This window comes from Callorhinus ursinus, unplaced genomic scaffold (assembly GCF_003265705.2).
Source record: "Callorhinus ursinus isolate GAN/ISIS: 27379988/994484 unplaced genomic scaffold, GSC_fseal_2.0 scaffold5, whole genome shotgun sequence".
Classification (NCBI taxonomy): domain Eukaryota; kingdom Metazoa; phylum Chordata; class Mammalia; order Carnivora; family Otariidae; genus Callorhinus; species Callorhinus ursinus.
The window spans coordinates 886,256-900,490 of NW_027397067.1; the positions used below are offsets into that span (position 1 = coordinate 886,256).

Sequence of the window (14,235 nt, forward strand, 5' to 3'; positions counted from 1 at the left end):
TATACATTTATAAACTGTTTCTAATTTATTGTGCTTTCAGCAAACATCCTTTTTATACATTATTATCCAATTAATCATGTAGCTCTCAATGCACTATCAGGAAAACACCCAACACAATGGAAAATCATAAAGTCACAGAAATTATGAATATTCCTTTATGTCAAGACACTGCTCTTCTTCCATCCCCATTCCTTTCCCTTGGGAAGAACAGGGAATGAAAGGAGGTAAAGGGAGAGAGAAAGGAGGAGAGAGTAAGGGACAGAGAAATGAAGGAGGAGTTCTAGAAGTAATGCCACTAAAATGGTGATTTTTTTTTTCCTTAATGGTAGGATTTCAGAAGATCTTAAGTTTTCTTTGTACCCTTCTATATCTTTTTGAATTCTATGCTGCTATCCTACAATGTTTATAAGAAATTTACATAGATCTATTGAAAAATTTCTTTCCCTCAGGAGCAATGTTTACATTTACATACAATAGTCAAAATAATAATAGAAAAGAAAGAAGCTGGAGGACATCCACCACTTAATTTCAACACTTGACATAAAGCTAGAATAACCAAGACAGTGAGGTACTGATGTAAGGACAGACAGATGAATGGAACAAAATAGAGAGTCCACCAATAAACCCTATCAACTGATTTTTGACAAAGGTACCAAGGTAAGTCACTAGGGAAAGAAGAGTCTTCAACAAATGATGCTCACAGCTAAAAATGGGGGATCAACTTTCAATCCTTACTTTGTACCATACACAAAAACTAATTCAAAATGGACTATAGACCTAAATGTAAATGTTAAAACTATGAACTATAAAAACTTTTTGAAGAAAACCAGGAGAAAATCTATACGACCATGAGATAGGCAAAAATTTCTTAGGACACAAAAAGGAAGAACAAGTTGGAAAACTAGTAAACTGGACTTAAACTTTAAAACATCTGCTCTTTCAAAGATGCCGCTAAGAAAACATCTGCTTTTTCAAAGATGCCACAGAAATTATTTGTAATATTTTTAGAAAAGGACTTATATCCAAATGATGTAGAGAACTGTCACAACTCATTTATAAAAAGACATACAACCTAATTTTAAAATAAGCCAAATATCTGAATGAATACCTCACAATAGATAAGAAGGCTAGTAACTATAGAAAAAGATCATTATCAATAGTCACCATGGAAATTCAAATTATAACCACAGTAAGGTAACATCATACATCCATGAGAAGAGAAAAATTGAAAAGACCAACAATACCCTGTGTTGATCACAATGTGAGCTGACAGAAACTCCCATGCTTTGCTGGTGGGAATTAAACTAGTGGAAGCAGCTTGAAAAGAGTTCAGCAGTTTTTTTTATAGTTTAATATATACCTACCATATGACCCAGCAATTCCGCTTCTAGGTTTTTACTCAAGAGAAGTGAAAGCATATGTCCACAAAAACACTTCATCACAATGTTCTTAACTGTTTTATTTAAAATAGCCCCAAGCTGGAAACAACCCAAGTGCCTATAAACAGACTGTGTATATCCTCACAATGGGATACTGTCTGTGCCACAGTTCAGACGGGTCTTCATGGAATAGCTTGTAAATTTAACTACCATTTATAACATTGCTCCAAACAAAACTTTTGGTGACTCTTAAAAGAGTTTTCCATCAGAGCCCCTGGCTCAGAGGATCCCCGACCCCCCAGCCTTTCTTCCTTCTACCTCCTCATTGCCATTTCTCATGTCCATTAGACTCCCCTGGTCTTGCCTCTGAGGCTGTGATCAGATCTGGTATCTTCCCACCCTTCTTTCAGTCCTGCTGCCACCCATGCAGCTGATCAATAACCAAGCTTTTTTAGATACTACAGAAGCTAATAGATCAACCTGTATTCATTTTTCAAATGTGCATGCACAAAACTGAAATTTAATTTTTTGCATGGAAAAAATATTTTTAAATAAAAGTTGAATACCTGTTTCAGAAAAGATTCCAGAGCTGAATGTGCCGCTTTTTTCAATTCTACATTCGTATGGCTACACCATTTTGACAGTACTTCGAATAAAGAAATGTAGTTTTCCAGAAGGCAGGTGCTAAACTGAGATGCATGTAGGGTAAATAAGCATAAGCCAGCTGCAATTGCAAAAACCACATATTTAAAATAGAATAACAAAAAGCAGAATAAAAAACTAAGAAAGCTTTAAGTATATGTCTATGTCAAAACTAAAACTGTTCATGAAGATCCACTATCACTATACTGTAATAACTTAGGGATTCTGATCAGAGTTCTAACGCTGCCAAACTTCATTTGAATCAGTGGGCCAGTGACCCCCAGAACAAATTTCAGAAGTAGGATCAGGGTTTATTTAGATAAAATCAGTATCAAACAATCTGAATCCCCTAAAAGATGCTCTAAAGTAATTTTTTTAAAATCACATAATCTAAGCGTGACCATTTAACCAGAGTTTGCGTGCTAAAAACAAAGTCTCCAAGAGCCTCCAGTAACTGTATGTGGAACATCAGAGACATTATCATACAGACTCTCATTCACAGTTTAAGCAAAAGTTTACTCAAGACATTAATTTAAAAATATGAAATATTCCATCTTGTTAAATATACAATCTTACCTAAGGGTACCGCATATCTCTTCAGATCAATCTATTTAAAAAAAAAATTACCATCAATGTTTGACAATTGCAAGTCTCAGCTATAAAAGAATTAGAGTAATATTAATCCTACCTGAGGACGAATTGCCTTTAATGCAAAATCAAAAATCTCCCTTGAAGTCTGGGGATCTGAGAAAACAAAAAGAAGCCTCCATTACAAATCCCAACAGTATCATCTAACCTCAGAAACTCTTCACAACCAACAGCTTTATTTCATACAGCTCAAATTGAGGAATCACGGCTTCTATCATTCATTTCAGTTGAAGAGCTGCAAACTATGACTGCTGCAGTTATTACTACAGTAAAGTAAGAAAAAAATGTGTAAAAAGGACATGGGTTTCAATTCCACCTCAACACTTACAAGCTCTGTTAGGTAATCTCTCAGGGCCTCAGTTTTCTTATCTATAAAAAGGGACACTATATAGCTTTTTTGAGAGTTGTATGGAGGATTATATAAGACCAAGCATGTGATCATCATCCTTGTACTGCCAGGCTTTTATGCTAAAGCACACAGTACACCAAATTGCTATGGGAATTACAAATATGAAAAAAATATGATCTTTGACCTCAGTAAACTTATCACCTAAAGATAAAATGGCTATACAAGTATAACCCAAAACTCTTATCCTGACCTGACAGACACCACAATTGTTTAACTGTCTCCTACCAGTATTCACTGCAGCTGTCCAGAAATCAAGCTTTACTCATCGCTAAGTTCTCTGCTCTTGTAACAGTGACTTGCAAACAGCAGAGGCTCCAAAACTGTTTGCTTTGATCGAAAGGACTGATACATTTAAAAACAGAGCCCAACTGTCAAAGAAGATAGAGGGAAAAGGGGTCAGAGAGGGTTTAAGAGGAGAGAAACATCAGCATGTCTGTAGGATAATTCCATAAAAGAAATATTTAAAAAGCTCCTCATATCTAATATAAGGAGAGATTTCTTCTGGCTATTGAGTATTCAAGACAGGCTTTAAAGATATGGCAGCACTTGAGCTGGGCCTAAAAGAATGGGAACTAATTCAAAAAAAGGTCATTCTAATACTAATAAAAAGTGACCATGTAGACAGAGGTGTACAGACTCAAGGGCATGAGGTACTTGTAGGCACACAGTTGGTCTAGAATGGGGGGACTCAGGTGAACACAGGGAGGTGCAGGAATGCAAGGGCCTGAGCTCTCAGTAGTGGGAATGGTCATCACCTCCATGACCTTTCCCAGGCTCTGCCTTCCACTGTCCGCTCTCCTATGTCCACCTCTGCTTTCTAGTGGACCACTCCCTCAAGCATGCTCTTGTATTTACTTTTCTGTAGTGGTAAAATATATATAACAGAGTATTTACAGTGTTAACCCTGTGTAAGTGTAAAATTCAGTGGCGTTAAATATTTACATTGTTGTGTACTCACCACCATTATCTATACCCAAAACATTTTCATCATCCCCTACAGAAAGGCTGTACCCATTAAACACTAACTCCCCTGCCCCCCAGCCCCTGGTACCCTTGATTCTACTTTCTGAACCTATAAATTTCCCTGTTCCTGCTACTTCATACAGTATTTATACCTTTGTGACTGGCTTACCTCACTTAGCATAATGTCCTCTAGTCCACACTTGTAGCATGGACAGTATTTCCCTCCTTTTTTTAAGACTGAATAATATTCTGTTGCGTTTACACTACATTTGTTCATCCACTCATCTGTTGATGGACACTTGGGTTACTTTTCCTTTTTAGCTATTATGGATAGTGTTGCTAGGAACATAAATGTACAAATCCCGGTATCTATTTCTAAAAACCCTCTCTTACTACCTTGTCTCCCTTCAGCTATACATTTCTTTGGTCTCCTCTGTTAAGATTTCTCTAAAAGGTTTTCTGCAGATAGCCTCCACTTCCTCCCTTCCATTCCACCTTGTCTTTACCCTATTAACCCTTAACCTGATCTGTCCAGCTTGTCCTCTAACATTCAGCTGAACCTGCCTGGACCCACTCTGCAGCTCTGGTGGCTTTGCATTCAGACTCCATCCAGAGAAAGCATCTTACATCCTTGCCCCAGTCTCTCTGCACCCGCTCCCCAGCTAATCTTACACTCACAGTTTCACATATTACCTGTTTGCTGAAAACTTCCAAATTTGTATCTTAAAGTCTAATTTCTCCTGCAAGATCCAGTCTTACATATACAACCCTACTCTTAACATCTAAGCTGAGACACTCCATAGCCTCAATGGTTAAACATGTCCAAAACAAAAAGCCAGGTTTTGCCTGAAACCTGCCCCACCCAGGTTAAACACCACTGCACCTACTTCAGCTGCTCACGGCCACACTCAAGAGCAAAGTCTCTCAATCCTACACCAAAACAAATCTCACATCCAATAGCAGTCAAGTAGACCCCTGTAAAACATCAACTACCCTATACCTATTCATCAGAAAAAAAACATGGTTTCTCAATCCATTTGGAATAAAATTCCAACTCAAAATCCCCTCACATACTGACCCCACATCCTGTGCACTCCCTCCCCAACTCTCAGTGTACCACTCTACTCCAAACATGCCAGTTTTCTTGAACCCTTCTGACCACTGTGCACTGGCCAGGCTTGAGGCCTGGTACTTGCTGGTCCCTTTGCCTGGCATGCTCTTCTGAGCTCTTTCCCAGCTGTCTCCTTGCCATCCTGCAGGCCTTAGCTTCTTGTTGCCTCCTCACAAAGAACCAGCAGGCCATATACATCCTCTACCCTCTCCATGCTCTGATATTCCTATTCACTGTACCCAAACTCTTCGCATAATTGAACCCTGAAATCTGTAACAGCTTGTTCATCTATTTAGTGTCTGTTTCCTCTACTAAACTGAGCTCATGATGGTAGGAACCTGGTGATTCTGATCACTGAATCCAACACCTAACTCATCATTCTTTAGATAGAAGGCACCCAAGGAACACGTACTGTATGAATGAAAATACTAGTATTAGTATTTAGTGCTTGATGTCACATGATCGTGGCATGACAGAAAAACTATAAATTATAGCCTCAAAGTAATTTGGCAATTACTTGAACAGAAATGGTAAGGAAGAGTAAATAGAGAATTTTTTTGTCATTTAAAGAATCTTTTAGGGTTAAAAGTTTTCATTGCTTTTTAAAAAGAAATGAATTTCATAATGCATATAATGCCATCCTAGCTAGATTATCCTCTAAAACTTTAATTTTGAGATATTACAAGGAAACGTTAGAACTACAAATAAAAGCATATTAAGCAAACTTTAAAATTCATAGGCAAGAATCTATATCCTAAAAATTACAAAATACTGATGGAAGAAATCAAAGAAGACCTAAATAAATGGAGAGATAAATTGTGTTCATGGACTGGAAAATTCAGCATAGCAAAGATGTCAGTTCTCACCAGATTAATACACAGGTTTAATGCAATGACTATCAAAATCCAAGCAAGGTGTTTTGTAGACACAAACTTATTCTAGAATATACATAGAAAAGCACAGCACTTAAATGATTTCAGGGACACCTGGGTGGCTCAGTCAGTAAAGTCTCTGCCTTTGGCTCAGGTCATGATCCCAGGGTCCTGGGATAGAGCCCCCATCAGGTTCCCTACTCAGCAGGGAGTCTGCTTCTCCCTCTGCTCCTCCCCCGCACCCCCCCCCCGGTTGTGCTCCCTCTCTCTTGCTCTCTCTCTCAAATAAATAAAATCTTTTTTAAAAATAAGTAAATAGGGGCACCTGGGTGGCTCAGTTGGTTAAGTGTCTGCTCAGGTCAAGCCTTCAGCTCAGGTCATGATCCCAGGGTCCTGGGATTGAGCCCTGCATCAGGCTTCCTGCTCAGTGGGAAGTCTGCTTCTCCCTCTCTCTCTCCCTCTGCCCCTCCCCACTGCTCATTCTCTGTCTCTCAAATAAATAAAATCTTTAAAAAAAAAGTTTACTAAAAAAATAAAAAAATAAATAAATGATTTCAAAAGCAGTTCTTTTGGGGACACCTGAGTGGCTCAGTCAGTTAAGTGTCTGCCTTCGGCTCAGGTCATGATCCCAGGGTCCTGGGATAGAGTCCCACATTGGGCTCCTTGCTCAGCAAGGAGCCTGCTTCTCCCTCTCTTGCCGCTCCCCCTGCTTGTGCACTCTCTCTCTCTGCCAAACATATAATAAAACCTTAAAAAAAAAAAAAAAAGCAGTTCTTTTGAAAAAGAAAAATAAAATGGGAGGACTTTACTCGACATTAAGGTTTACTGTATAGTTATAGTCAAAAAGACGGTGTGGTGTTGGCAGAGAGATAAATACGTAGACCAATGGAACAGAATAGAGAACTTAGAACTGCACACACATATGCACCCAAGTAACTTTTTACAAAGGCACATAAACAATTCAACAGTGATTTGGCAATGATTTCATGGACATGACAAAAGCACAAGCCACAAAAGAAAAAAGATAACTAGACTTCATCAAAATAAAAAATTGTTACACATCAGAGAACAAAAAGGCAACCCATAAAATGGGAGAAAACACTTGCAAATCATGTATTGGGTAAGGAATTGATATATGAATACCTAAAGAACTCCTACAATTCAACAATAAAAAGTCAAATGATCCCATCAAAAAGTTGGGCAGAGAACTTAAATTACATTTCTCCAAAGAAAATATGTAAATAGCCAATAAGCACATGAAAAGTCACTCAACATCACTAGTCATAAAGGAAATGCAAATGAAAACCACAATGATATGCCACTTCACACACATTATAATGGTTATTATCAAAAACCAGAAAATATCAAGTATTGGCAAGGATATGAAGTAACTGAAATCCTCATGCATTGCTGGTGGGAATATAAAATAGTTGTAGCTGCTTCGGAAAACAATATGGCAAGAAATTAAACACAGAATTACCATATAAACAGCAATTTCACTTCTGGGTATATCCCTCAAAAAATGAAAGCAGGGACTCCAACAGATATTTGCACTTTCTAGCAGCATATTCACAAGTCAAAAAGTAGTGGTTTGGGGTGGAGGGAGGGCGGTGGTGTGGAAGAAAGGTGGCTGTGGCTATTACAGGATAGCAGGAGTGCTTATGGTGACGGTCTATTTAGTATCTTGACTATGGTGATGCATACACAAATTTGTACATGATAAAACTGCAGAGAATGAAATACACATATGCAAAGGTGTGCACATTAAACTAGTGAAATGTGGATAAGGTTGGCAGATTTATCAATGTCAATATCCTGGTTATGCTACTGTACTAGTTATAAAAGAGGTCGTCACTAGTAGTAGAAAGTGAGTAAATGAAACCTCTCTGTATTATTTCTCACAACTGTGTGTGAATCCACAATTGGTTTAAAAGTTCAAAAAAATAAACAGGCAATTCATTTTAGAATTATAGCTTTTGAACCAAGAAGAAAATCAAATGAAGTCAAACAATACCTTCTTCCATGGATTTGGTGAAGTTACACATGAGTGAAGACAATCCCTTCAGACACCCTGCCAGAACAGGCAGTTTGGGCTCTCTTACAGCTGATGTCATCTAAAAAAAAAAAAGAGTTTTAAAGAAGGTATTGTTAAAAGAGAAAAACACAATCAAATCTTTGGAAGCAGAATAGCATAAAGTTTGCCATACCTGGATCTTAAGTTCACCCAGAAAAGCCCGGAAGAGTTTTTCTGAATTATTTATCATCTCACTAGGATGAACTTCACCTAATACTCCTAGAAGCTCATATATTTTTTCTAAAACTGAAAAATAAATTTAAGATAAGTGAAGGCCAAAAATTTAAATAAACAAAAATGTATCAATAACAAAATGTTTAGTTCCAAAGTAATTTCATAATAAGACACAGAAAATATCTAGTTTTATGTACCAGAATCTTTCCTGATAAATTTTATGCCAATCTACTATTATAAACTAAGTAACATTTGACATGTTTTGTGAGTTTTTTTTTGTGTGTGTGTGAGCTTTCTATTTAAAGAAATCATTTCATGGGGCACCTGGCTGGCTCAGTCAGTAGAGCACGCAACTCTTAATCTCAGGGTTGTGGGTTCACATTGGGTGTGGAGCCTACTTAAAATAAATCATTTCATAAAGATTAAACTTTCAGAAGGAGAAGTCTTCACATGTTTTTGTTTATTTCCATTTGGGTTTGTTTTCAGCAAAAAGGATTCATCTGTAAAACATATAAATGCTTTAATAGAGAAAAACCCAAGTTTTACACTAATTTTTTAACATCAGTTTGTTAAAATATTTAAAAATAACGTTTGGGGGTGCCTGGGTGGCTCAGTCATTAAGCGTCTGCCTTCGGCTCAGGTCACAGTCCCAGGGTACTGGGATCGAGCCCCGCATCGGGCTCTCTACTCAGCAGGAAGCCTGCTTCTCCTCCCACTCCCCCTGCTGGTGTTCCCTCTCCTGCTGTGTCTCTCTGTCAAATAAATAAATAAAATATTAAAATAAAAATAATAAAAATAAAAAGAACATTTGAATGCATCTCACCTGTATCCTGTATTTTTGTTTTCGATGCAAGCTCTCCATAGAATTTGCTAAATAACTCTCCAATTCTAAATTCATCCATGAGTCTAGAACTTCTTAAAGTCCGAAGTAACTAAAATAATACAAACTAGCATTATCTAAACAGGAAAATAATGACAAGGCTTCCTCTTCTGCACTGTTTCTACACAAAGCTCCAGAATCACGTGTCTCTAAGGGATTTCCCTGGCCTCTTGGCACTCCTATCTAGCCTGATTATTTGGTATATGTGCTGCCGAAGCGAGCACTCTAGCCTGATTATTTGGGAGGCAGAGGCTGAGGTGGGTGGTAGAACACAGCGGTTACAAAGGGGAAGAGGGTGTAAACTTAAGTTTACCTTCCCAAGAAACCAATAATATGACTAGAACCATTCTCTCGGAGGCACTTAAGGGCTAACAAGACCCAAAGGAATTCTAAAATAGAGATGCAATAAAAGAGATGCATCTGAGAGAGAAACAGGTGACAGTGAGTCCCCAAGAAGCACTTAAATACAATGTAGAGACCCATTTTCATGGTATCATTTAGAAAAGAACTCAAAGCTACAATGATGCGAATTCTGGCAACTCTTAGTAGCCTTAGGTTTTAAGAGTCAGGGTGTTGAGAGTAAACAGGAGCAGTACATTCCTTACTTATTTTTCCTCTTAATTCCCCTCACAACCCAAAATCCTTCCTCTGCTACTCTGAAGGGACTGAGACCAAAGGTCACAGTATTAACAGGTGATGGTCAGAAAATCTTGTCCATACATCAACGTGACCAAAGCCTAGCCTCCAACATCTCTCACTCAAAACATAACTTAAAATTCTAATTTTCTGCTTTTTAAGTTGTATGTTTAATATGAAATACATGTACTTAGAATAATAAAATTACCTTAATAAGAAGATCTAGGGCTGGGATTTTACATTTAGCAGCTTTATCCTTTGTGTAAACACTGGTACAAGTATTCTAGGTTTTAAAAGGAGACATACCAAAATCATCAATAAGATCTCAGTTCTTCACAACAGCTAAAAGTACATCTCTGAGGGGAGCAATAGTCACAAAAACACAAACTAAATGGACACGTGAGCAGGATTAAAAAAAAAAAGCTATGCTTCCATGCATACCTCCCATAGCACTTGCTGCCATATATCAAGAAAACAAGCATCAAAAATTTTAAAAAAGTAACTAAAGTAATTCAGAGAAGAATGGTTGGGAACAGAACAGCTCAGTCTAAAAAAACAGGCACTCTGGAAGGAGGTCACTTGGCTCCATGTTTTGGGTGAAGTTTCTTAACTTCTAAGTTTCATTTGTAAGCTAAGGAGATTAAAAATACCTACCTCAAAGAGTTTTGGTAAAAATAAGTAAGACAAACTGTACCATGAAGGAACTTTGTAAACTATGGAGCACTCTACAGATGTTAGTTACTCCTACTGTTGAAGCAATTTTTTTAAAATACAGTTGACTCTTGAACAGCACAGGCTTGAACTGTGCAGGTCCACTTGGATACCCAGATTTTTTTTGATAAATATAGTACAGTACTGTAAATGTATTTTCTCCTATGATTTCCTGAATATTTTTTCTCTAACTTACTCAACTATAAAAATACAATCTGTGATACACATAACATACAAAATATGTGCTAATCAACTATTTATGCTTATCAGTAAAGCTTCCAGTCAACAGTAGGCTACTGGTAGTTAACTTTTAGGGGAGTCAAAAGTCAAATACATGGATTTTCAACTGCATGCAGGGGGTCAATGTCTCTAATCCCCTGTTGTTCAAGGGTCAACTGTGTTAGGATTCCAAACCCAAAAGGCTAGAAATCAAAAGAAAATAAAAAACCTATTAAAAAAAAGATTGATGATTATTATGTCATATATTAGGGTTAATTATAATTAATAAAATAACTTCTTATAAATTACCCCAGATTGAATATATACTTCTTCATCAAATCTTAGCATCCAAGAACTAGAAACAATTCGGGACCAATAAAAACAACTTAACTTTTGGCACTTGTTCAAAGTATAAACAAGCCTGAAAAAGAACAACTTTATGATTACTAGTTCCACAGTAAATTATGAGGACACCTGGGGAGGGCAGGTGGAAAGAGAACAGGAGGTATAAGAAAGGCAAACTTCAAACTGCTGCCAAAGGCACACATGAAGGACAATGAAATAAGAATCTTACCCAGCAGAAGAATTCTTTAAAATTTTTAGAGTTTTGAAATCTCCTCACAATTCAAAAAACCAAATTTATTATGACTTTTTATAAAATACATTATTTATCCTATGTGCAAAAAGTTATCAAACTAGTTTCTGACAAGGGCCTTACCTTACTAAATCTATAAAAAGAACAGTCCACTTCATTTCTAGCCCACAATCAGACACAAATAAGTAAACTCCTTGATGAGAAAGGCAGAAATAAAATATAAACCCAAATTTAACTCACAGCATAAGTTAAAATAGATGTTGGTATATAATGAGATATGTTTTTTCTCCTTACCTTAATTTCAAGAGAATAAGGTGTGATCTTCTGGCCAATTTTTTCTAAGAAAATACATAAAAATTTTAAGACTTCTTCTCTAGAATCACGAAACTATAATGAAAGAAATAAACATTGTAGTAAACACGGGCAAGAAAGAGTCACTCCAACATAAAGGAATGTACAAGAAAAGGAAAATGAAATCTTCAACTTACTTCATCAATGCTAAGTGACTTCCGAACAAATACAAGCAAACCAAAATCTTTGGAAAAAACTAAAGAAGTCTGTAACGCTGGATTAAAAAAAAAAAAAAAAAAAGGTAAGAGAGCTGCCAAGAAGCACTCCATAAACCCACCCTAAATGGGCTGCATGTTTCTCAATTCAGCCTTATAAGCAAGTAAACACTAACTTAAGGCTGCTGTATTTAAACAAGGAAAATAGGAGACTCTAGGTGATTTTCCACTGGGATGACACAGGCAGAATAACGGACCCTAAGATACCTGAGCCCTAATCCCAATATCACACGTGTGAATACACTAACTTCACATGGAAAAAGGAAATTAAGGCTGCAAATGGAATTAAGGTTATTAATCAGTTGACTTAAAAAAGGGGGGGAGAATTATCCTGGATTATCCATGGGCCCTTAAATTGTTCATGGGCCCCTCAATCACATGAGCCCTTACTAGTGGAGAAGAGAGGAAGAAAAATGGAAAGAGAACAGGAGAGAAGAGAGATTTCAAGCACAGGAGTTACTAGACCCATGCTGGCTTTGAAGATGGAGGCCATGAATCAAGAAATGTGGGTGGCTTCTACAAGCAGGGAACATCAGGAAGGAAAAAGGAACTTTAGTCCTATAATTGCAAAGAATTCTGCCAAACTGAATGAAAAAGGAAATGGATTCTACACGAGAGCCTTTAGAAAGTGAAGTGACCTGCCTGATGCCTTGGTTTTAGTTTGGTTGAGACCCCTGTTGGGCTTCTAACTACCAAATCGTAAGATTGTTAAATTTATGTTGTTTTAAACCATTAAGCTTGTGGTATTTGTTACTGCAGCAACAGAAAACTAATACATTCCTCTATAACCTTCCACCTGAAAAAACATACTAAACATTCAGAGTAAACTTGGAACTGCTTTATAAACAAGTTAACTAAAGGAACAAAAAAGGAATTCTAACTTAGAAACTCTGAGACTAGAGGTGCCTGGGTGGCTCAATCGGTTAAGCATGGGACTCTTGATTTCATCTTAGGTCATGATCTTATGGTACTGAGATGGAATCCTGCATGGGGCTCCATGCTCAGTGGGGAATCTACTTGAGATATTCTCTCTCTCTCTCTGCCCCTACCCCCGTTCTAAAATAAAAAAAAAAAAAACCTTTGAGACTAGAAAGCATTTACATGTTAGTTTTTTAAATTTCCTTCCCCATTAATAACATATCTTTGACAATATATAGGTACTAGATAGCATCAAAAGTTTTCTTGTAATGATATATTTTAAAAGTGCTGAAAGGAGGCACTTTTACTACAAAGGAGCAAAAGGTTCTCATTCAGGGACTGCTAAAAAAGTTAAAAGAACTGCAGAACTGTACAGTTACATTTCTGTAATGCTTCTCAGAAATAGGAACAGCAAACTAAGAGTTGCAAAAATGTACTGGTGGATTTAGGCGCTTTTAAAAAAGGTGAAAGAAAATACATTACTTTGGTTCCCTCTGCCCCCTTTGCATAGCAATGATTGCCAAATTTAGGGTATTTTCACCAACTTTACTTTTAAAACATCTTTACCCTGCTAAGAAAAAAAGCAGCATGACAACCACAGAAATTTCGACAATCCAGAATCAAACGACTGGACTTTTTCAAAACACTGTTAGATAAACCCACCAGCACAGAAACTAGACTATCAGGCCCCGACGCCCCGGCACAACCCGAAAACGCGAAAACCCCAAACGCGCACGCGCGTTGGGACCCTCCTTGGCGCGGCCGAGACAGTACCCACCCAGCACCGCGGGGCCGGTGCTCAGCACGCACTCCTGTCCCAGGCCCCGGATCAGCTGATAACTGGCCATCGCGGCGCTGCAGCGGTCGCCGTGAGACAAGGACTCCTGCAGCTGCAGTAGAGAACCCCGCATGCCAGACGCGGAGTCAGCCATCACGCTCAGACCCGGCACTGCGCTTGCGCCCCAAAATGCCTTGGGGCTGGGGGCGGGGCTCACGGGCACGGGGGTGGGGCTCACGGGTACGGGGGCGGGGTTCCCAGGGCAGGGATGGGGCTCGCGGTGGTGGGAAACCTCTGGGGGACCCTGAAAGGAGGGGTCTTCTCCATAGGAAAAGCCCGTTAGATGTCAATTAAGATATTGGCAGGTCAATGAATGTGTTGCATACAATACACTTAGAATGCATACATCGGAGCTTAGAGAGAGACAGGAATCTAGAGATTTGACCTCCGGAAATAGAGGGGGATGGTTGGTGAATTAGAGTTGACTAAACACCGCAGGCAGAAAAAAAAGACAAACTAGAGGCTTGGGTCAAGATCTACGAAGTAGTCCCTTGATAAAGAGTGAAAAATGCATGTGTAATGTCTTTAGAAATGAAGATGCTTAAGGGATAAAGGATATTCTCCTTAGCCGACAATACAGCGTAGATCAACCCCTCGGTG

At 38.2% G+C, this 14,235-nt stretch overlaps 1 protein-coding gene across 5 annotated transcripts in view; it reads right to left on the reverse strand.

The window, feature by feature from the left end:
* PRKDC (protein kinase, DNA-activated, catalytic subunit) overlaps positions 1 to 13,738 on the reverse strand; it is a 232,649-nt gene extending 218,911 nt beyond the window's left edge. For 3 of the 5 annotated variants that reach the window (XR_003207910.2, XM_025870579.2, XM_073892757.1), the window contains exons 1-10: positions 13,576 to 13,738; positions 11,802 to 11,878; positions 11,608 to 11,700; positions 9,997 to 10,071; positions 9,096 to 9,204; positions 8,232 to 8,344; positions 8,039 to 8,138; positions 2,710 to 2,765; positions 2,598 to 2,628; positions 1,946 to 2,103 (exon numbers count right to left, since the gene is read on the reverse strand). Coding sequence is in view for 4 of the 5 variants with exons in the window: in XM_025870579.2 (XP_025726364.2) it covers positions 1,946 to 2,103; positions 2,598 to 2,628; positions 2,710 to 2,765; positions 8,039 to 8,138; positions 8,232 to 8,344; positions 9,096 to 9,204; positions 9,997 to 10,071; positions 11,608 to 11,700; positions 11,802 to 11,878; positions 13,576 to 13,729 (966 nt within the window). In the remaining variant the exon portion in view is untranslated. Of the gene's footprint in view, positions 1 to 1,945; positions 2,104 to 2,597; positions 2,629 to 2,709; positions 2,766 to 8,038; positions 8,139 to 8,231; positions 8,345 to 9,095; positions 9,205 to 9,996; positions 10,072 to 11,607; positions 11,701 to 11,801; positions 11,879 to 13,575 lie in introns of those variants that run through there. The other 2 variants (XM_073892755.1, XM_073892756.1) reach the window with 2 other exon arrangements.
* Between the last annotated feature and the right edge of the window lie 497 nt (positions 13,739 to 14,235).